We start from the raw sequence: 23,699 nt of genomic DNA, 5'->3' as shown, positions 1-23,699 counted from the left end.
GATAGGTTTTCTTGAATTTATCGATGACAGATAATAAGATGTAATCAAATTATTTGTCTTGAAAGTAGAGTATACTCGATTTTGTGATAAAATCCATATACTGAGTTTAGACAACCTTAAAAATAATAAGCTGTTTACGTAATAATATATAACGAGAATTTACGTTCATATTTTTAGGATTAATTCTTTGAACATCCAAAATAATAATATTTCTTAATTTATTCGTCACTCTATATCGAATATTCTATTCCAGCGAGAGCTCGTTCGGTTTACACGGTCTAGCAAAATATGAATTGGTGCACGAAGCTATTAAACACGCACTTATATCAGGCTGCAACAGTTAATGGACAACCAGTTGCGCGGTAATTAATGGGTGCTGGGTACAGCGGGCGTGTTTGCCGCTCGGCGCAAACACTCGGCGATGACGTGACTGTCACCGGTCAGATCGAGGAATAAAACGAATATCAGGCATTCAGGTCGAATCTCCTACGTACGTGACCGCTCGAAACCACGGCAGACCGCTATGCGCCGCGCCGGCCGCGTGCGAGAACGAGAACACCTGATTGAAAGTAACGACCGATCCCGTCGCTCGACGTGCTGCACGCATTTACCGGCGCGCTTCAGCCGCGACCCTTATTCGCATGGATACCCTTTTTGCATCTGCCTGTGTCTAAAACCACGGGCCTCGCCGCCTTATTAATGATGCCGTAACGGTGCTGCATTAAGGAGTGTCGACGGCTCTCCTTTGTGACGAAAAGGAAAAAAGAGGTGGACTGGGAGAAAAACGGATATCTAAAAGTTCACGCTCTTCGGTCAAGAGGAGAAGGAAATATTTCAAAACGTATCAATCATTCTTTTTCGCTTTGACAAGAACTCCACCGGTGTGACTATGTGGTGGTAGATTTATTTTCACGAATATATAGTTTTTGCACAGCTTCTATTACGCTTCGAACGCCTTTGGAATCCGTTTCTCACGAGATATGATTTTATTGCACGTCATGCGCATTAATAAATCTAACGTCTGCGCTAAGCTTCGGTTATTTTGATCAATAATTTTGTGACCTCGGTCATTCTTCGTACATTGCTCTTAGGCAGCAGCTAAAAGAGTGCAATACATTTTCTGTTTTGAACCACGTGACGATCGAACTTGAAACGTTGTCTTATACCAAAACTAAGTCATTGTTCAATGGAATTAAAATTTAATACCACTAATGTTAATGAGAATCTTATTAAATCAGCAATTCTAAAAATTACTATTAGATCTAAGATGGATTTCGAGCGGAAAATATTAACATTAATTTATTTATTTCGCACGTATGCCGGCAGCTACTTATTAAAGAAAATAGTGCGCGCGGAAGATATTTGTACACTTTCACATAGCGCAGCGTCGAAGGCACACTTGCTTCGACTCGTATGGAGATGCGCATGACGTCTTGCCAATAGGGAAAAGCGCCCAAGAACTCATGGCGTAATAAATCTAACTCGAATCGCTCGTAAGCGCGTAGGGTACATGGGGACCCCATTGTAGTCACTCTCGCGCAGTCAGCATATCGTAAAATAAAATTTGTAGCGCCGCGTGTTACCGACGCCAACATAATTGTGACGGGCGTGTGTCGTAAAAGTGTTACATGTGTAACCGACGCTCGTCAACCGCGACACAATTAGAATATGATTTAAGATCGTATCGTAATCCCGTGGCAAAACTCCGTCTCTCTAATCCCTCTGATATCTCTATTACGTTTCACTTCTCATTGTGTTATCTTAGTGTGCAGTCGTCGTTACGAGATTCGGAAGCGATCGCGCGAAGGCGAAGACCGTTGTGCGATATGATAATTGAATGATTCGACCTACACGAGAAGCTAAACGTGTCGGTCTGAGAAAGTTGTAAATAATAGACTTCAAATTATCATTTAACAGCTAATAATAGTTTCCTTGCTTCCTACGCATTGTATCTTCTACTTTACTCGTTACACGAACACGATCGACGCCGGGGAACGGCGCGCGGCGCGGTGTGTCGGACGGCGGACGTTAGGCGGCGTGTCTCGATTCACACGAGTATTCCGATACGTCCGAAAGCCAAGGGCTGCGTGACGGGCAGTCAGCGGTCGTTCCCGGATACAAATCTGCCTTCGCAATTTATTTCCCGCGCGCAATTCTCGAAAAGGATGAGCGTTGCGTCCGTCCCGTCTCCGCGTCCGTCTGGCAAGAAAATCGCGGCCAGCGTACACAAGTGCTCGCGTCGCTCGTGAATGGCGGAACGCAAAGCTGAATGAAAGAGTTGGAGAACAAGGAGGAGGAGGAGGAGGAGGAGGACGGAGGAGGAGATCGGAGCGGAAGAGAAGGCAGAAGAGAGAAATAGGAGAAGGAGAGGAGGACGTAGACGAAGATGAGGAGTCTCCACCTTCAGTCGAGTGGTCACATAACGTGACGTGTGAGCGATGCTTACTCTCCCACAACGACGAGCGGTAGTAGATGATGCTATAATGGTTGGGAGTCGGACATGTGAGCGCGCGGACAGGAAGTCCAGGTTCCCTATGTACTATAAGACGCGCGGAGTCACGCGGATCTTCGCATGGGGGCCTTGCAAACCTCTCCTACGTGTCACGCAACTCATTCACGAGCTTTTCCACGTTGCATTAAGTCCCATTACCCATGGGCCGCGCGAGCAGCGACCGGTCAGTACCGGCGCTGTTACACGCCCAGCACGCGGTGCATACATTGCTTCTACCTTGAAAAATTAATTGCCCGCGAGATCTGCGAGGAGAACGAAGCACGAAACTCGCCTTGGGTTATTCCATTTTAAACGCAGATTGAGTTTTGAACAACTATCACAGAGGTCTCTTAGCGCGCTTGCCGGTATCGTCGCGTATCTCCGCGCGAGTGATTAACGTGATGACGCTCCTGCCGCACTCAACGGGCGAACATTATTTCGAAATTTAGCACTTATTGCGCATGTAATCTGATCGAAAAGTGCTTAATGTAAATTGCTTCATAGAGGAATTAGAACAAATGATTTCAGAATGATAATATTGTAGTATTATAATGCTAATGATGCAAACGCTTCTTCGGAAATAACATTCGTTATTCGCTTAACGGGGCATTAAAACAAATTCAATATTGAAGTACCCATCACGTCTAACGGCGATGATATTTTTCTGGCGAGTGAAAATTTTTCTAGATCGAAGGAGGACGCGCATATGTTGAGTGACGTCTTACATCATTAGGTCGCACGGGATATGGGATTTCTGAAATGGCAAACACAATTCCGGAATGTCATCGCTCATTCGAAGCCCCGCGCAAATCATGTCGTTCGTTCGCCGACAGGAAATCGCGACGCGTTGCGTAAGAGAGCGGCATTAACGTGGTTACGACGGTAGGCAGTTACAATTTCATTCACGAGAGAGGAGCAACGCGCTCCCTCTCGTTGGCGCTACCGCCGGTGGTAACCCTCGCGCGCGTTCGCTTTCTCCCGACGGGTTCTTCATCGGAGATCCTCTTCGCCGGCTTTCTTTATTCCTCCTCCATTTTGGTCTCCGTCGCGCTGCGTTCTTGGCCGGCATGGCGGGGCCAGAGGACTCGGCGCGTCGCGCGGTGCTCTCTCGTCCCGGCGATTGTTACGTCAGAAAAAAGCCGTCGCGGGCAAAAAGCGTGGATAATTTAAATTACATTTCTCATCATAACCCGCGCGAGCCGGTTAAACCAACACCGGCTTTTTGTTCCGGTGCACCGCGAGTCGGCTCGAATGGGCGCCTGCCTGCTACGCTGAGGTGACTCCTCCGTCGTCGCCGCTGCCGCCGCCGCCGCCCGCTGTCTCTCCTCATCTTCCCCTCTTGCGTCTTACCACCGTTGCTCTTCGTTTCGTACGTCGCTTGCATCGTTTACCGACCATGTCGATGATTGACTCGACAGTTTCACCATTGTTCATGAAAATTGAATTTCTTTTGTTCGAGAACTCATTCCTTGGAGCTTCTTTCGTATTAAACAAAAAAAAAAAGAAAAAAAATCGTGCAGCACCTGAATATTCGGAGAGCAGTAAATTTCACGGTTCTTCAACAGAAAGCGCGAAAACTGCAGCTGCGCCTGTGCATCGGGAGGGACGTTGAGAGATAGTGGAGAGCGCGCGACTCGAACGAGGTAAATCCGACGCGGTAAACGTCGTAAATTATTGCGCGACGTGTCTGGCGTTTCGTGGGGACACGTCCGCCGCTTTTTCATCGGCCGAATCCTCAGCGGGGATCCCTGAAAGCGGGTCTCGGTAAATCGGTGGAGTTCGTGCGGCGACCCAAGTTAACGGCAGCCCGGTCGTCGTCGTCGCCGTCGTCGTCCTTCCACGACCGGTAGCCTCCTGGGGACCTCGTTATCGATACGATGTTGATATATGGCGTGCATTGCTTCCTCCATCCACGCCCCGCGTCCACGCTTCTCCGCGTGCATCTTCTTGCTGCACAGAGAGAGAGAGAGAGAGAGAGGGAGAGAGAGTGGTTCTTGTTACAAGTAACGCCGCTGCTGGAGCGGGCCTCAACCGGGATATTCAGGCCCATTGTTCGGAGACCGCCTTCTGTGGCGGAGACCGACGCCGCTCGTTCATGTGATACTGTCTTATTATAAGGCGGTAATATCGAAGCTCCCTTGTCTCACACTTGTAGACACGTCGCAATGCTTTTTACTTCTGTACGAAAAACAGAATTGGATCGATGTGGCAAGGTTCCTGCTCGCGCGAAATGTTTTCGAGAAATTTTACCCTCCTTAACTAATGAGACATTCTGAATTGTCGTCGTGACAATTATAATCCTTTAGTTTTTACGTATAGTATAATGAAACTATAATCCATTTTTTTATCAATGTAGGTTATCTTTAATCTCGGTTCAACTTACTCTTTATCTTTTTAATTCTTAGAACCAGAAACGGCAAACAGTGCGTAAGTACGTCAGCTGTTCTTTACATGCAATGACTAAGTCTAAAGTCTAATTTACAGTATGCTCTCTGCTTCTTGTTTCTTGCTTTTTGCTTTTTGCTATTTTATTGCTAATTGCGTTTTTTGTCTCTTTTGGAGTTCGTCAATTTTTACCTTCGATAAAACTGCACGAAGCGGCAAAAAGATAAAAAAAAGGAACAAGAAACAGGAAGCAAAGAATACATTGTAGATTAGCCTTTGAAAAAGATAAAACGTTTACGATTGTTTTCATTAGTTATAAATGGTTAATCTTCTATGATTGCTAATTCAAACAAGAATGACTTGTTGAATCTCTAGCGTTAAACATAAATATTTATGCGCGATGAAACTTATTCTCGTATCGCTATCATCCTAAATCGCCAATCGTCATATAGATATTCCAAGCACGGACGCTCTGTATGGAGCGAAAGAAAGAAAAGGCTGAGGCCATAGGTAATAACAGCGACGGGCGAGAATCGCGTCCTATGAATAATGCAGCAATCGGACAAATTTATTAATTGCGTGATGCAAACGCGCTGATACTCTCGCGAGCATGCAAATCAGCTCGCGAGTGCATTATGCCTGCATTGTTCCTCCGTGCCAGTTTTCTCGACCGTATTGGACGTTAAGCGCGGCGTAGATCCGCCTCGGAAAATAAAGAAAAGCGTGCACCTTAAATTAGTCAGATAAGAGTTTTAGCGCCCCGTTACGCCGCAATAGTCGTAAAACCCTCCCGCCATCGTGATTCTTCCGTATTCGTTTTGCCTTTCTAGATGGAAACGTTCTGTGCGCGATGTCGGCATTTCTCAGTCGTGAAATTCATCAAGATCGCGATAATCATATTTCCTTATAGAATCAGCTAATGTATACGTATAAGGCGTTATAACTTAACTCACATTGGTGGCGGTTTGCAAAATTTTAAAAGTGCAACAAATATTTTCTTCACTTGTAAGCATTTGCGTGACTTTCTTGTCTTTTTTTTAAAATTTTTTTATATGTAGTTATAAACTGTTTTAAACATAAAATAATAATTTTCAAACATTAGAAATTAATAGAAGTCCGTATTTTTAAAAATATTTTACATAATATATTCACGTAATTAATAAAATTTATGTACTTGGATCTTTAATCTGCATGCGAATGTTTGCAAGTTAAATGTTAATATGAGAATAATAATCCGTAAGAATCCACAAATTTCTCCGTTTGCAATAACGTAATTATCAAATGCTGCAGAAATTAAAATGGGTAAGAATAACAATTGCAACGATGAGAAAGCGAGTTACGTTAACATATTATTTAATTATATGTACAGCGAAATGAAACGTTTACGTGCTCAAAAGGAAATGGAGATACTTTGTCCAGAAGACAAGATTTCCCAAAGACGCGAAACATCGGCGTCTTTACGGTTTGCTCCTCGCAGCTATCGAGGTTTCGCGTACACCTCCGCCTCGTCGAAAGACATTGTAGGGCTTATATGGCGATCCGGCATAAATCAAAGGGCTAATATACTGCGGGCTCCGGTAATGCAGCCGGCGCGGCGGAGGTCTTTTTATCGGCGACGTAAGACAATACGCATTTACATACGCGCGAGAGAAGAGCGTACGTGCCGCTCGCGTTAGCGGACAGTGCGAGAGAAGGGAGTGCACTGGTCTCTCTCTCTTTCCTTCCTTTTTCTTTTTCATCTCTTTCTCTTTCTCTTTCGAGAGAGAACTCGCTTCTTCCGTTCGCCGCCGCCGCCGCCGCCGCTGCCGCCTATGCAGCCGCGCTGCATCTCGCAAGAGCATATGGTATGGCTTATTGGAGCGAAGGCCGCGCCAGCGCAGCAATTACCGTGCTTTTGCCCGGCGGCTTCTGCGGATGCACCTCGGTGAGGTCCGCCTCGCACGTCCCTTTCCTCCCCCGGATGCAACTCCTCGAACGCGCCACTCTTCCCCCCGATGTTGCGTGCATATGGCGAAAGTGTGTCATAAACGCGGTTTAAGAGTGGTCTACGAAAAGCAGCTATCGCGGGTAAGGTCGTCGAGTATTTCTCGTATTTCACTCGGACACGGCGGCCGTCCGTTTGGAGCATTTATCATAACGATAACGATATCTTTTTCCCCGATGTTTTCGAAAGTGTTCGACATGTATAAAATATTATTTCTAAAAGTTTGTATCGACGCGCACTTGTTCGGTAACGACAGTATACAAGAGATACGTGTTCCGTGACTGGTCCCCTCGGCGTTCCCTCTGGACGATCAATTAAGCGGCCTCCGATTAACATCCCGCCGCAAGGACACGGAATCGCGGAAAGGAGGAATTGCAAGACGGTACGGGCGGAACTCGTGTTCCTTCTCTCAGGAGGGTTAACGAACGTTCCCCCGAGCCGCGTTCGTACATAATGCAGGGAATGGAAAGAGGGAGCGTGTGGCGGTCGGATCGGGAAGAAGAAGGAGGAGGACGAGAGAGGTCCGAGCGAGACTCGCGGTTTACGGGGACCGCGGGTTGACGTAGAAGAATTTAGGGGCGACGGCAAGAGCAAAGGCCCACTTCGCGAGCGGCCAGATCCCTTTGAAGTCTAAAAACAATGGCATTGTCTCTTCAGTCTAGCGAAAGGCCGCGCGTCTCCCTCTTTTTCTCATTCACCCCCGTCCTTCTGCTTTTTAGATCCTTTTCCTCCGTTCTCGTCCAGGTTCCGCAGGACCGAAAAGTCGCGATCGGTAAGGGCAATCGCGAACCAATTTATATTTTCCATTTGCAATACATCGCCGGTATAAATTGGATCATCGATATTGAATTCCTCTTTTTAATCAAAGCGAATTTCTTTCGTTTTTCAAACGAGTTTTTATATTATTCTCACCTTCAAAAGTATCCACTAAGTGTACAATAAATATACTACTTTTATTTTAAATTCTCGCGTGATTTGAAATGTAATTATACATTTTATACGGAGTATAATGCAAACTCTCTTGTACAAATGAAAAACAGCTACCTACCCGCCTTTTAAACGCCGTAATTCGATCTTCGTCTTACAACCGCGACGAATGTAAACGCGCTACCGAATTCCAAGATGCATCTGCGTTACGCAGGTGCATCCGGAGTCGCGGATCTCTTTTTCTGAGCACGGAGATGCAGAAGGTACGTTCAGTCGTAGCCGAAGGGCCACGCGATCCATAAAGGCAATTGGGCCAATTTACATTTTTTCATTTACATGGCCGGTACCGCGAAACGTTTCGAGACAAGATCGCGTACCGCACTGGTTTCTGCCTCTGGCGGGACGAGAAGCCAGCCGAGCGTGCGTGGATCCTGACAAACGACGCGATCCTGCGGATTGGTCGTGTCGAAGGCAGGAACCCCGGCCTCGGATCGTTATTTCGGCGCGGCTTCCAGGAGCAGGGAATACGGAGATTCGGTTTGCCCGTCTGTCTGTTCATCCGTCGCGGTAGCCAGACCGAGGCTATTAGGCCTCGCATGAGAGAGCGTTCTCCTTTTGTCACGGTCGGAATTTATTCGTCTCGATTCAGCGGAATCTCTTCTCGTCAAAAAAGAAGCCGACTTGTCGCGCAGCCTCAGACGAGGCACCCTCCCGCCTCGTTGCCGACGATTTTAAATTTCCGATACGGTCGCCTCGTGAATTGGCTTCTGCACACTCGACGTCACTCACCGATTCCGAAGATGTACTATCGAGTGCCGCTATTCTCAAGACGGATAGGATCTCGGGAGACTCTGTATAATTTCTTTTATTACGTCTATATAGGCGTAATAAAAAAAATAATAAAATTCCGAGTTTAGACTTTTTCTAAGTATACTTTAAATAGAAAGTAGTTCTTATTATTTTGTCGAGGAATATATTCGATGGTTTTGGTGGAAAATATTGCAATTGCAAAATAATTTGTAATTTTTTAGGAGCTTGCTTATTCGTAAAATAGTTTCCTGCATCTACAAAGGGAAAAACAATACTGTGATTAAATCAGTACGTCTACTTGAATTAATATTCGTTAGCACGAAAGCTTGTTTGAATTTTTTAGGGGCAAGACGCTTTTGCTCACAAAATGCAATTGCAATATTTTTTTATTGACAACTCGTAGATTTGACTTCTGCGACGATAAACAATCTTATGAGGGTTTCGAGGTGGTAGTAGTACAAATTGTAACACGAGTCCATGATCCTGTAGGTGAGATCATCACGTCTCGTGAAAGAGAGTTTGCAAAACATGTCAGGTATAAAAAAAAAAAAAAAAAAAAAAAATCCCCATACCGTTTCGTCGGTGAACGAATATGCATTGCGCTCGCGATCCAATTAAGAAAGCGCGACTCGAGTGCATCGTGGCGCGGTGCCTTCGTTTCGCCTCTTAAGGAGCTGGCCGCAATTAATGAGCGCTCCGGACGGAAATCGAATTGAGAAATTCCGGCGGCGCGCTTCGTGGGCCTCTTCGCAGGGCCGGGGGCCCCGCAGCGGGCCCCACGAAGAGCACGTACATACGTACGGTAGCACGAAAACATTTATCGAGCGACACCGCCCTCCCGTCCCTCCTCACCCCCGCCTCCGTCTTTATTGATCGTCGCAATTAACGGAGTGCGTCTCATTAATTGTGCCGCCGGACCTTAATTAGGAATCATCAATTCGCGAAGTCCGGGTGCTTTTACGTGGTAGCCCGTCGTATATGATTAACGCCGGATGGCGGGGTTGCAGCTTGGAACCGAGAGCTTGCGTGTCGTAAATATGGTTTCCTGGGAACAACCGCATTCGCGCGGATGGCTGGATTTATGAAACACTGAATGAATATCACGGATATATACCCGAATATATCCAAACGCAATTCCAATCGAAGGATCATTTTCTTACAGTTAATAAAACGTGTCATACATCTGGACGTTCGAATGCATAAATAAAACTGATAGCTTATTTACATTGGGCATTTACAAAAACTGGATAATATATATCATCTGGAGATCTGGGAAAAATACTGAGACGAAAGAGAAAAATTAACTCGGGCTTCTACATAATTAATCCTACACGGAGATCGCGTTATGGTGGTAATAACCGTGGTTGAAGCTCGAAAGGCTCTTTCTTTTCATCGCTCCACGGCGGATTTACCCGTCTTCTGGCTTTCGTGACTCGAGAATCGGCAAGCTCTTGCCGAGCGCGTGCGATCGTGCACGCCGCGTGAGCTCGTGCGTGTGATTCCTCCAGACGATCCCTCCTGCATGTCTGCACTTTTTTTTTTTTCGCGATTTATATCAGCCAGCAGTATTTATAGGGGCGTATTAATCGCTATCGCCTGTTTAATAAAGTTACGGCGCGTTTGCTCGGCTCCGATTTATTTCGTTTTCGAAATTAGCGCCGTCGGCAGCCACGACGCGAAGTCTCTCTGCGCTCGCTCTGAAAACATTGGGCATAAAATAAATTAGAATTTTCTGTGAAAAAAACTCTGAGAAAATTAAGCGCTGAGGAAGCTTTATGGGAGAATGAGGGATATCTTTTTTGTGTGCGAGTAATGCGTCTGGCTACAGACTGACTTGCGCTACTGTCTCACTTGCATTTATTAAAAAAAATTATCATAGTTTTTTTCTAACCCCCTTCTATTTCAACAAAAAATAATATGCTTATAAATTTATTCAGAAATCACTGGGGAAAACGGCGATACAGCAGGTAAAATCTTAGCAATCAAATTTAATTCTAGATATCAATATTTCGTAGCATTTAAAAATTGTTTAATGTAACAAGATGTAACAAATTATTGCTGCTTGAGTATAACAACTCGCGGTTAACGTGTATATCAAGTTTCAAAGTATTCTTTTATCTAGGGTTCAATAAAAAGTACAAAAATAATAACACGTATTATGTGAATAGAACATTGAAAAATACGAAGCCCATTCCCTTTCGCGATCGAACGCAGCTCGAAAGGCAGCCGAGAAAAATCGCAATGTTGTAATGGGTAGTTCCATAGTAATAGGCCACAATTACGCGCGTAGAGCGCGAAAGTTCCCTTCCGATCAAAATAGCCGTTCGGCTCGCGGCTATCGCTTTAGATGCGGGGTCATGAGTCAACGGCCAAGGCGATTCGACTTTTTTATTAATTATTCCGGGCTATTAGAAAAATACTAACTCGCTCCAAGCACCCAAGTTAATTCCGAGTTAATTCCGAGTTAATTTCGAGTAATGTACGCTCAATTTCCCATTTCTCATTTTTTTATGCGGGTACCACCACCACCATCACCACCACCACCACCACCACCACCACTACCACGACTGCCATGCAGTAACACCCTAATTATGGATGAGCGCGGCATTCCGTCGCGGACGGCCGAGGTAGGAAAAGCAGCGCCGAAGAAGTGTCTTAACGAGTGTATCTTTCGCGTACAGGCCGGAGCGGAGGGCATAATGAATCAATCTTAACGCTTGTAACGGCGCGCGATGTGCGCGCCGACGAAGGCGAAGCCGAAACAGTCTTGATGAGATAATGGGCACTTCGATTGTAATTGGCCACATTCACGCGCGTAGCACGTGAAATTTTTCAGCCTGCACGAGCCTGCCCGGCCTGACCGGCTCGCTACCGCTGATGGTCTCGATGCGGGAGGGTCATAGTTCAGAGGTCTCAAAGCGGGGGTCTTCCGCGCACATCCGCACGCATCCATATTAAGCGGCTCACTTTCACGCACCAGGATATGCTCGGGATAAGCAAATGCAATTATCGTTGTAAAAAGGAGGCATCGCTTCGAAGCGAAACAGATGTGAGGCTCGGAAGAACCGCTGACGTCGCTCGTTTGAAAATTATTACATTACTCGAAACAATGAGTTACACAATAATTATTTGAGACTTTGTTTCTTACGTGACATGCATTCCGCATGTCATATCCGCAAGAAAATTTTTAACAACATTATTTTGGAAACTCGTAAACAGCTTTTGTATTTTTGATATTCTTTTGTATTTGCTATTGGAATAGGTTAAGGCTAATCTACAATATGCTCTTACTATCTGCTTCTTGCCTTTTGCTTATTTGTCTTTTTGACTATTCGCTCACTATTTTATCGGCAATCGTGTTTCTTGTGTCTCTTTTGGAGTTCGTCGACCTTTATCTCGCCAATAAAACGTTGCAAAGAGGCAAAAAAGGGATAGAAAGGGCAAGAAAACAAGACACAAAAAGCAAAGAGCGCATTATATTAGTCTTTAAAGTCACACACGGCACACACAATGCATTGGAATATTTTGGATAATTTCGTTTTGTTCGCCATGCACAAAGCATCGAACATATTCGTTGACTTTTTTTTTCTATTGATCATATCGCACTGTTTTTCCAAAAGGTGAGAATAAGTTTCGCTTTAAAAGAAGGCTGTTAATAAAGTCAAGCGTAGCGTCATAAAGAAAGAAGCTGGAAGAGATGAAGAAGCACGTATGTATTTCTGCCCGAACGCGTTTCCCAAGTGTGCGTCGGCTTTTACGCCGTTCATATACGTGCCTTGCACACATGTATAACTCGCATTGTGCGGCTGCCGCGCCGGCTGACATTTGAGAGAGGAAAAAGAAGGGAAAGAAGGCGAGATAGAGAAAGAGGGAAAGAGAGAAACGGAGCCGCGGGTACGAGGAGGAGGAAACGGCTCGCGGTAGTAGGAGGAGAATGTAGGAGAAGGGAAGAGAAAGAAGGGGAGAGACAGAGAGAGAGAGAGAGAATGCGCGCGGGTCGGAGTCGGGTCGGAGGGATCGAGAGGGTCAGAGGTCGCGGGTCGTACGGCATAGCCCTGACCTTCGACCTTATCCCCCTTCCAGCTTCTCTCGAGACCCCGTGCAGACCACTACCAAGCGTACCTAGAGCCCCGACTCTACTTCGTGACCGACTCGAGTGCGAGGCTCTCGCGACGAACGAGAGTCGTCGCGGCCCGGGAAAAATACGAAAAGGGAAAAGAGAAACGAATTTTTGGACGCTGCGCGACGCTGTTCTCCCGTGTTCTCGGCGCGAGTGTACTTGTGTGTCTGTTGCGCGCATCGACATGCTCTCAGTGTTTCGCGAGTGCATCCGCTGCAGACGAGGTTGCGTCGCGTTGCGAGCGTGATACTGAAAAATAATGCGTCTCTTGTGCCTCTGAACGGGACAGTCGGGAAGGAAAAGAACGGATGCTGGGTAAACAATGAAGATATTTTGCGCTCTTTAAATTTCTTCTTTTAAAATAAGTTTCTAAAATGATTATTTTTAAATGTTTCATTAATGAAAGGCATAACAACGACGTTATGGTTGCCTAGACAGTTTTATAGGCAAAACGTCAAGTGATATTTATGCTTAAAAAAAAAAAAAAAATCAATTTTTGCAAACGTCTGTGCATTAACCGAGAGTACGGTAAATTTTACATTGTGCATTGTCTATGTCATTAATGTCACGGGTCGTCGCAACGATGACGCGCGTTGTCACGTAAGCGCGCTTTATCTCGCGGCCGTGTTATCCTGCTCACTATTAACAAGAGTACGCTCCTTTTGACGCCTCGGCAATCGCTCGTAAATCGCCATTACTACACAATATAACGGCGCGGCGCTGGTAATGTTTCCCCTCCTCCCCCTTTGAAAATCATTATTGCACATTACGGTCGTAGCCCGACGGAGACAATGACGATAAATTATTCGGAGTGCCAGCAATAAACTCATTTTATCGCATATACGCGAATTGGGAGGTTAAATCAGCCGCGTTTGCCGAAATGCGCCGTTCCGAACGAAGACGCTCGATCGATTCGTCGTTATGCGTTATTGAACCGCTCGTAATGCTCATTTATTCTATTCAAAACCGCCCGGCTCAGCTTCGCTCGATTTTGCTAACCTTTTTCTGTGTCGATATAATTCGACACATTAAAGATTGGGTCAAAGCTTTTACTCGACCTTACGGAACCTGCGCGCGTGACAATCATACATTCGCGTCGATTATAAACGACAGTCGTACTCGTTATCGTCGTGTCTCTCAGGGTCAGTGTCACGCATCTAGTATCGATTTTGCGTGATTGCGTGATAGTTACTCCGTTGCTTCGTGAGACGCAATTTTTACCGGCGTGCACGATCCCATTCGACGTTACGAACGCGACGTTTTCCCTTTATGAGAGCCCGCGCGTCTCGGGGTGCAGCTTTAATTACCGGCGTCGAGCGACGACGTTCCCGGGCAATCGTAAATAAAGCGGGAATGACGAGCAATCAAGCGCGCCTTTCCGAGGAATCGCGAGCAGCTACGCCGCCGTCCCGCAAATCGCTTAATGATCCATAAACGAATCTGAAGTAACCGAGAAAAATTAACCACTAATGACATAATTCCATAACACGCGTTTGCGCCGTAAATACGTTTCGCAGAACCGCGCGATTGACCTCGGGAGTTAATAACCGATTATTTGCGAGAGGTTCTAGGTACGATCTTTTCATTAATTGGTATTTTACTCCGAAACGGGCGTCTCTTATGAATTTCAAATTCACGTAATGCCATTCCTACCGTAGACAATTCGACGATAACCTCAGTTGATTTGAACAATTTGCAGTGACATTTAGTTGTGGGTGTCCGAGTCGGATTTGTAAATAACCGATTGTTTGCGAGAGGTTCTAGGCATGATCTTTTTATCAATTGGTGTTTTACTTCGAATCGGACGTCTCTTATGAATTTCAAATTTACGCAACGTTCTTTCCCTCGTGGACAATTCGGCGATAAACTCGGTTGATTTGAACAATTTGCAGTGACATTTAGTTGTGGGTGTCCGAGTCGGATTTGTAAATACCGCCGTTAATGAAGAGGGTCGCTATCGCGCCGGTAGAGTCTTGGTTTGCATTACAATTACCGAGTGAATCGTTCACTTGATTACGCCGGCGAGGAAGGTTGCGTATACATCTCATTCGCGCGTGGGTGCATACGTGCGTAGGTATCGTGGGTCACGCGCCGGCTCACGTATGACCTTACACCACGGTTCGTTAACGGGGATCGTTCTCTCCTTCTTCGTCCGTCCCGCACATCGGTGACCTGACGTGGGCGCGCGCTACGTGTCGCTAATTACGAGCAATCAGACGCGGTTGGTGCTGACATTATGTAAATCCGGCCTCGAAAGAACAGAAAGGTAGAAAGCGATTAGCAGATCGTTGCGATTGAGACGCGTTACGCAAGTAACGGTTTTGCACACTTTTTTTTTGTCGTAACATTTAATTCCAAATGTCTTAAAATACTAAAAATAAAATTCTGTGCAGGTCGAACATTCTGTTGAAAGCATAATTATAAAATTGAATATGTGAATTGCAATAAAATTGTCTAAAGTGCGCTGAAACGCTTGCATTATGTCATCATCATGCTGAATTGCAAAGGCTTAACTTAATAAACTCGGTTATTTGATTTCGCTGGATACGACGCGTCGCGTGGAATGATTTATGGTTTGCCTCGTTAGTTTTTGTCGTTGATTTCGCCGGAAATGCCGTAGAAGACATAATAACTGGAAAATTGTCGCGACACGTCATTATCCGCAGGTGCACAGAGAGGTCCCTATCCAGGGTACTTCATTTCCTGCTTCGCGGAACGTTTCTTAACCCTGCGTTTATCCTCCTGAGCCTGAAAGGTCTTGTTAGGTGAAACTCGCATAGAAATTACACGTTACTCTCCGCGAACTCCAATTACAGACCTCTTCAATCTCTTAATACATAGGAAAATGTAAATTAGGTTTCAATGTGCGATTCTCCATCGCCTCCTAAATTATCGTGCCGGGCTTAATTCTAGGATACTCTGGCAGATCATCGAAATTTTAAAGAATATCTTGATAACCTGTAATCACAGTAGCGGATGGGGACTTTTCGAGGGGTCTAAAATTAATAGTTTTCGGGAGCCTCGCACACGTCGAGCAAAGGGAAAGTATCGCAATCTTTACTTCACGCGATACGTAATTTCGGAAACTTCACAGAGTTCCTATTCAACATAGGAACGAGTTCTCTACATTGAACCTCTCGATGACTTGGACTTTGATTAATTGCTGCATGGGTCTCGAGAGTTTTAATAATTTTGTTCATTTGGAAATTAATGTTGACGTTACGGTCGAAAGAGTGTTCGCCGTGAAAAAAAAAGATGAATACAAATCGGTATGCCTTCGTAGTTCTGGTTTTATCGAGGCAGCTCCTACCAACGCCGCCTCTTTAACCTCCACCACCTCCTCGAGATCCGCCCACAACGCGTGCTCGTTCATTCCCTTCGCTCCATCCCCGCGAACTCCCACGCCACGTGCTTGTTCCTTTCTCGTCTTTGGTCTTCCATCCGTTACAACATTACATTTCACTCGTGACGATTTCAATACTCGAGCTGACCTTTTGTTCCGACCTTGTTCGTTTATCGGAATCGATCTCATTGTCAGTCTAAACGAATATAAATTTTAATTGTGCAAAGATCTCGAAGTAATTCTAGGAACCTTTAAAGCTGGTAATAAAATGATAAGCGATTTTTAAAGCTGCTCTCACTTTTTCGAATTTATTATAATAAAATTTTTTTAACGATCTCAATATACGTTCCAATTAATATTGACATAATTAAAAAAAAACGATATTTATAAGAGTATGAAGCAAAAATATTAAAAATATTAAAAATATGAAATGCATGCATTAAAAGAACAGAGAGCATATGCAAACAAATATTACCTCCGAAGACTAGTTTTGAAATCACTGAGTCACTTTGGCGGTAATAGTCTCACCTTGCGCACTAATTAGTTAACGTCGCTGTAATTGTCAACGGGTTCGCTGGCACTCAGTCATCTGTGACAGCGGCGCATTGGGTCCAGCAAAAATTGTGAGACGTGTACGCGGGAATTGCGGAGCATAAACGGGGCGCGGGTTAACGCGCGGAAAATTACCGGGCTGCCTTGCGCGCGCCACGAGAATATTTGACTTTACGATCGGAGCGAGCTTAATATACAAATGCGGTATATAACCGACGTGAGACGCCGCTCTCCTTTCGGGCTTTTTGCCGTGTTAATGGATACACCGGGGGACCGGGTGGGTCCCGCGTGCGTGACACGCGCGAGCAGGCATGAAAAAGTCCTTATTAACGGGAACATGCGAGAGAGAACCGTGAACGGCGAGAGGGCGAGTGGCGAAGGGCGAACTTCACGGGAACGTCGATCGCTCGTGTTCGCTCTAATTCCTTTCGTTCTCGATGCCCGAGACTGTGCGAAGGCGCGTGAGTCACGGTACAAAAGAAAATCCCATTATATTGCGAGTGATCGTTCCCCGCAACTCGATTGTTTCACGGTCGTACGGAGCTATGCGGGAGAGACGGACGCGTTTCGTTCTCTCGGCTCTCTGTTTTCCTTCGCGCTGGAATTCACGGATCGATTGGTCTAACTGTACTTGTTTCGCAAAGTGAATTTCTTGTCTAAAAAGCGCGTGGTATTGCGCATCGCTATTTCGCCGTAATTAAAATCATTAACTGTCAAATGACAGTTTGGACGCAGCGGTTGGCTTTAAATGATTCCTCGAGTCGCTTGATCGACAATTTTGGATTATAAAATTATTTACGTTATTAAACAAAATGTCATATGTTAGTTTACGAATAAACGAAGAAAATATCTTCGTCACCTCATCAACAATTCCTTTCCATTGCTATTATAATTTAGAAATTTAAATATCCGACGAAGAAAATTTTTATTCACTTAATGATTTTACTTTTATTTGATTTTGCATTTGTCGCAATTGCTCTCGTATCGCTCTCTTCAAGCGGCATCGCCTGGCACGTAATCGATTTTTCTCGCTAGGTCAAACGCACGCATCACGCTTTCCGCCCTCGTGAACCGTTTTCCGATCTTATGCACCGGATATCGACGAGACCTACGGCACGTCGTGCGAATAATACGACTACGGCTTGCTTTATGATCCGCGGGTAAGTGCACGAGGCCGCGTTCCTTTCTAGCGGCGTGATGGCAAAACCATCGTGATAAAGGAACGCAACCGCGGCCTTAAGTTTGAAACCGCCGCGCCGCCAATGGTACCTGCCCGCGCGGCCCGGAGCGTTGCGAAGCGTAGCTTGCTCGCCGCCGCGGCTGAACGGTTCCGTGGTGAGGCGCGAGGGAAATCTGCGGTGGCTTTTTCCTTTTCGTCGGCCTGGGCAGGCGAACGTGCCAGGCCGCACCTAGCCTAGAGATAGTTTCATCGCGGCATAAAACAGTAATCTATGGCCTCTCGTATATATGCTCTCGCCGCGTAAGAACGAGCGGAATCTCGACTGCGCGCGATCGCGCCGGCCTTTTCAGGCCGCGCGGGCGATTATGCGCTCGTCCTGTGTAACGCCGCGGACGATGAAAAGAAAGGTGACGACGGAAGAAGCGTGAAAATGACCTATTAAATGTTGGTCACGTTAACGGTCGCCTTGATCACATCTATGTCTTTTGTCTTCATCGCGAAATAATTATTTAAAGTATATTAGGAATGTAAATATGCCTGTACAGGTAATATTTAAAAAAAGATATTCTGGAAGTTTTAATTCAATAACAAAGAATTGTACTATACAAACGCACATAGTATTTATATATTATATATTTATATTTACATCCGTATTCAGAACGAGCTTATAAAGATGTTAGCTATACGTTGTAACGTATTCATAAACTCGTTCTATTGAATTGTGCTATTACGTCATTCTTGTTTTACGTATAATGAATGATAAAGATAGAATAATACAAAATATGTATGTATGTATGTACATAGAACTTGATCTTATCAAATTTCTTGGAGCGAGAAGAATTTTCTGAATTTGTTTAAGTGACTTGTTGATCGGGCTTATTTGTACAAACATTTTGGGATATTTTGATGTGTTGACTTTACGTTTAGCATAGAGGCGAATAGATATCGGTGTAAGGTGACACTACATCTTTGATGAGAATGTTCAGTCTCGATTGGGATTTCGCTTTCCTTCCAGATCGATACAGAGGTAAGACAATTCTGACAACGTGTAATCTCAATCTTTCGTTTTTCTCTTCACTTAAAAGAAAGATGTACTTACGACGAGAAGAAACGACAGAGATATGGATTTCTCTCTTTTCGTTGATTTGTGCAGCATCCGTGCCGCAGCGGAAGCAAAGTGGTTTGATCGGCGTAACGTGCAATTAAATAAACGGCGACTCGGAAAGCGCATGTACTTTATTGTTAATTATATTATTTAATTATCTCATTACGGCCACGCGAAATTGCGCTTGCATGAGGGTGCAACAAGCGGTACATCTGCTAGCACGGTCATCAGAAGAAGCACCGTAAGACAGTTCGAAGGTTTCAGTCTTTATTTTGTAGTAAACGAGATTATACAGCGTCTCGAAATTCGCGAATCAAAAGATCAACAAAGATGTGAAAAATTAAATAAAATAGTTACGTGTAAATTTTTTGAGAAACTTTTTTGCAATAACATTTTTGATTCGCGACTTTCGGGACATTCTAATCTCATTTATTGTCAAATAAAGACTGAAACCTACATAATAAGTGTTATTCGTAACTGACTGCGATACACACCGCCTGTACTAAAAATCTACAGTTTATGCTATAGATTTTCGATACTTGTAGTGAATTTCAAAAGGCAGTCTATTATAACTCACATTAAATTCGCCCGAATACGTAATAAACGAGACTATATACGTAAAATTTCAGCATACGATGGTCTCAATAGAGACCTAGTGAATGAATGTTGATTTCCGTTTTACTAGCTGCGTCATCGCGCGTTATAGCACATACGCGTCAAACACGAGTTTCTACGGATTATTTTAATCAAATCCTATGCTTTTTCTCAAACGGCCAGCCCACACGTGGAAATCAGAGGTGTTATGCACTAATTACTGTAATCTTCCGGATTTACACAGCTCGCTCTTTACGTAGTGTTCGCAGTCGAACTGTTTACCTTATAGGCATATAAGCGGGACGATTACACGGAATGCCGTGTTCCACGTTCCTCCTTCGTCCTTTCCTTCTCCTCGCCCTCCTCCTCCGCGGCTATCTCTCTGATGCGCATGGGGCTCTCCCGCGCATCTCTCTTTTCTCTGATTTATCGACGTATTTCTAATCAAGAGACCGCGCGCGATCGGTGGAAGCTGTATTAGTTAACCTTGTCAGATAGATAGGTAGGTACCTCCTGGCTGGTCGTTCATGCTAAGTAGCCGCTTCGTGGGTGGTGCTCCAGACTGCTATCTAGCACTTGCGGTGCGCGCGGTATTCGATCGATCGATCAATGCACCCTTTCAGCTTCTTTTTAAAAGGAATCTTTGATTAGTTATCGTATGCGGAAAACTGAGATTAACGAGAACGTGAAAAATATCGTTTTTTTTTTTTTGTTTGTTTAATATTGACGATCGAGAAAATTGCAAATTGCTAAGGCTAAAGAGTGCAAACTACATATAGATGTTTTAATCAGACGTTTTCTCTTTCTGTTTTCAGGATCCGGGAAGAACGGCTATTCTGACGGCGGAAGCCCTTTCTCGTATCATTTCGGTGAGTGATTTTATTTATCTTTTCTTAAGGACATCCTCGAAGCTTTTCCCGCATGCAACAAATATCGTTGCGCAGTATAACTCTGCATAATTCTCAATTTATTTGTCGTTGGTGTGCTATTTCTTCCGCGATAATTCGCTGCGATAGCCGCGGCCGTGCATTCGACGTAAGCAAAGTAATGTAATAACCGTCGTCGTTTCTCGAATGTCGGAAGTGAAAATCATCGTCCCACTGGTTCGGGCGATTATGCGGAGGCCGACCAAGTTAACTTTACGCATCGTGCGTGTATCGGACGTATCTATCGGGCGAGGTCGGTGCTACGTGCGTAGCAAAGTGATTAGGGCTTAACGATTATTCGCGGTCCTGCGGTGAAGTTAACCGGTCGTAGAAGTAATAACGCCGGACAATCTGGTCCGGCAATCAATGAGTACGTGTTTATGTAAATTGAACGAGTCGAGACACGAACCACGCGAGCGACTTTTGCTATTTATGGTTGCACCTTGGGCGCCGCATCAGGGTTAGATGATTCTTTTATTACGTATATAGCTATCGAGGAAGAAAGAGGAACTGCAGAATCGTACGATCATCTCCAATTGCGAGGAGACACGACAGATTATTTCGTGTCATTTGAAATTACATCTCCTTGTTGGTTGCGTAAGCGCGTTTTTTTTTATTTTTATTTTATATCAATCCCCATATAATGAGCAGCTACGCGCGATAGCTTCGTAGACTTCGTAAAACGTTTAGTTTTTTTTTTTTTTTTCGAGGAATGTAAAGAATGAAAGATTCGCAGTACGAGCTATGACGGATGGGCAATTAGGTCCTGTAAACGTTGACTACTTGTAGTAACGTACTGGCCGGCGGTGCAACTGAAAAACGCGCTTTTAATGCTAGCGAACGGCTGACAATCCGGTAGTTATAACTCTTCTTGATCGACGATTACTTGCAGTAAATTGCCGAGGTGAAGCGGCTCCCTCTCTCGCGGGAAGGTATCGTGTTTGCGCTACACAACAGGCAAATGTAAAGTAGAATAATTGTAGTCATTATTTTGTTAAACAAGGTTTTGCCAACGCCATTCTCGTGCCGATAAACGCGACGCTATAAAATTTTTAGTACGCACGAGCGCGACCGTTATTGGTACGTTTGCACACGGGTTTAAGACACTACCGGTCGTTAACGACAGAAAATTGCAGCACCCGTGGCATTTGTTTGTCGTATCTACTGCCGAGCTTATATTTGCCGTGCTGCGCGTTCGTTTAGCCAGAACGCATTGTAGGATCACTCGTAGTAATAATAGGTATCGCCAGCTGTACATGGAAATTGCGGGTACTTTTCTCGTTACCCTTCAAATTCACGTCGATGCTTGGTGAAATCTTAGGACGGCGAATTGAAAGAAACATTGTAGTCGAGTTACAAACCAGTGACGTTAATTTTAAATAGCCCATAGGATTTCAGAGAACTACACTGAAAGAAATTGTTTGGTAAGATCAACTAACGTTTGGTTGAATAGCGATCAAATGAATTTACTGATACCAAGAATTTAGTTACATTTAACAAAACTTTTTGTAATTTGTTGTATGAAAATTATTATTTGGTTAAGGCTATTGTTTGGTTAAAACAACTATACATTTAGTAATTATAACTATAAAATTCATTTGATCACTATAAGAGAAAAAGTTTGTTAATTTTACCAAACATTTCTCTCAATGTATAGGATATTCCTCAATATTTTATAACAAAGTGATCAAAGATATCGACTGGAGTATATTCAATTTTTTTAAACATTCTCACGTCTACCTTTATTTCTCAACAATTGTTTATTTATTAATATCATGTATCGGACACGAGCATATTCTTTTATAATTTGACTGCGATTCGCTCCAATTTCGCGCCCATCCCCTTTTAGCGTCGAGACCTCCCGAGGATCCAATTTAATCGGCCCCGCTTCTTTTTCGTTCCGCGAAAGACCGGAATCCAGTTCACAAAGTCGATGCGGTCGCGTTCCGTTGCGCGCGAGGACGTGCGACGCAGCTCCGTCGTAACCATACCGGACGGAATAGAATAGCACGGAATCGCGTTCGTCGAATGGGAGGGCCGATCAATTATGCCGGTCGATTCCAGGCCGCGAAATGTCAAGGCTTCATCTCGATGGAATTCTAACGCAGCATCATCTCGGCGCGTCGCACGAGCGTCACTGCCGATGACAACGGTGGAGATCGTTACCGTCGCGTTGTCGCGATGATCGATCTTTTCTCGTAAGCCACGAGGAGACCTGTCGGATGATTAGCGAGTCGCCTCGGGTGTGTACTTCCAGTAATATACCACTGATATGTTCTCGTTTCTCTCGGGTCGTTGACAAATCGGTAACGCGCGAGTTTCGCTCGACTCTCGTTTCCGGTCGTTCCTCATAGAATGAAAAATGTACTGTAGCATATATCAGTGCTTTTTCCTACGATGCGGGAGATAAAAGTATTTTAACTTTTTATACTTATTATATGTATAAAATGTGAATCGTGTGATCATAGTTGATTAACGTTACGGTTAACGTGTTTCTGCTGTAAACTTCTTCCTTTGCACACGATTACTCGGTCGTTAGCACGAAGAGTTAATCCTACGCGATCGCGATCCATCCTTTAAACCAAGTCCACGCAATCAAGCGCGATCTCTCTCTCTCTCTCTTTTTCTCTTTAATATCAGGCGTGGCATCCGTCGCCTCCGCGAGTCTTTAAACAAAGTCTGTGACGGAAAACGCGTCTTCACGCGGTAGCTATCGCCATTCACTCCGACTACGGCACGGCATGCTGCGCGTCCCCACGTCCGCGACAAAGATACTCGGCCGCTCGGCGAACGGCGGGGGATGCGTGTAAGTACGCGCACGTACGCACACGCGTGTGCCGAAGTATAATAAACATAATCGCGGTAGCGCGCGATGAGGAGGCCTTGGCCGTCTCCCTTCGGTCGTGCCCGGCACGCCCACCGCTACCATCGCCGTACAAAGAGAAAATACCGCGCCGTGGCAATCAACGGTTTTACACCTGAGCATCTCCACGTAGGTCGGCTGGCTGGCCGATCGCGGGAGCAAGCTGGAGCGAGCTGGAGCGAGAACGAGGACGACGTTGGTAAGAGAAAGCAGAAGCGGGAGCAAGACAGAGAGAGAGAGAGAGAGAGAGAGACGAGGAGTGAAAGAGAGAAAGAGAGACGCGCGCGGATGCCTCCCCCTTTCCTTCCTCAGCTGCGAGGAGTGAGCGCCTCACCTCGATAGGCAAGCACTCGGCGAGCACGATGTACCGACCTACCCTGAAGGATTATCGAAGCCTGCATCTTTCGATACGCTCCCGT

The 23,699-nt window shown here is 45.1% G+C and overlaps 1 protein-coding gene across 6 annotated transcripts in view; it reads left to right on the top strand.

Annotated features, from left to right (window-relative positions):
* Positions 1–12,640: 12,640 nt before the first annotated feature.
* LOC105198042 (nascent polypeptide-associated complex subunit alpha, muscle-specific form) overlaps positions 12,641–23,699 on the top strand; it is a 123,103-nt gene continuing 112,044 nt past the window's right edge. Inside the window, exons 1-3 of one of the 6 annotated variants that reach the window (XM_039453619.1) lie at positions 12,641–13,032; positions 18,720–18,819; positions 20,307–20,360. In XM_039453619.1, the coding sequence (XP_039309553.1) occupies positions 18,765–18,819; positions 20,307–20,360 (109 nt within the window). In that variant the 5' untranslated portion in view covers positions 12,641–13,032; positions 18,720–18,764. Of the gene's footprint in view, positions 13,033–18,472; positions 18,820–20,306; positions 20,361–23,699 lie in introns of those variants that run through there. The other 5 variants (XM_039453618.1, XM_011164681.3, XM_026134650.2 and 2 more) reach the window with 5 other exon arrangements.

This window comes from Solenopsis invicta, chromosome 9 (assembly GCF_016802725.1).
Source record: "Solenopsis invicta isolate M01_SB chromosome 9, UNIL_Sinv_3.0, whole genome shotgun sequence".
Lineage (NCBI taxonomy): Eukaryota > Metazoa > Arthropoda > Insecta > Hymenoptera > Formicidae > Solenopsis > Solenopsis invicta.
The sequence above is the reverse complement of the archived record's forward strand: the minus strand, read 5'-3'. Positions and strand labels throughout refer to the sequence as shown.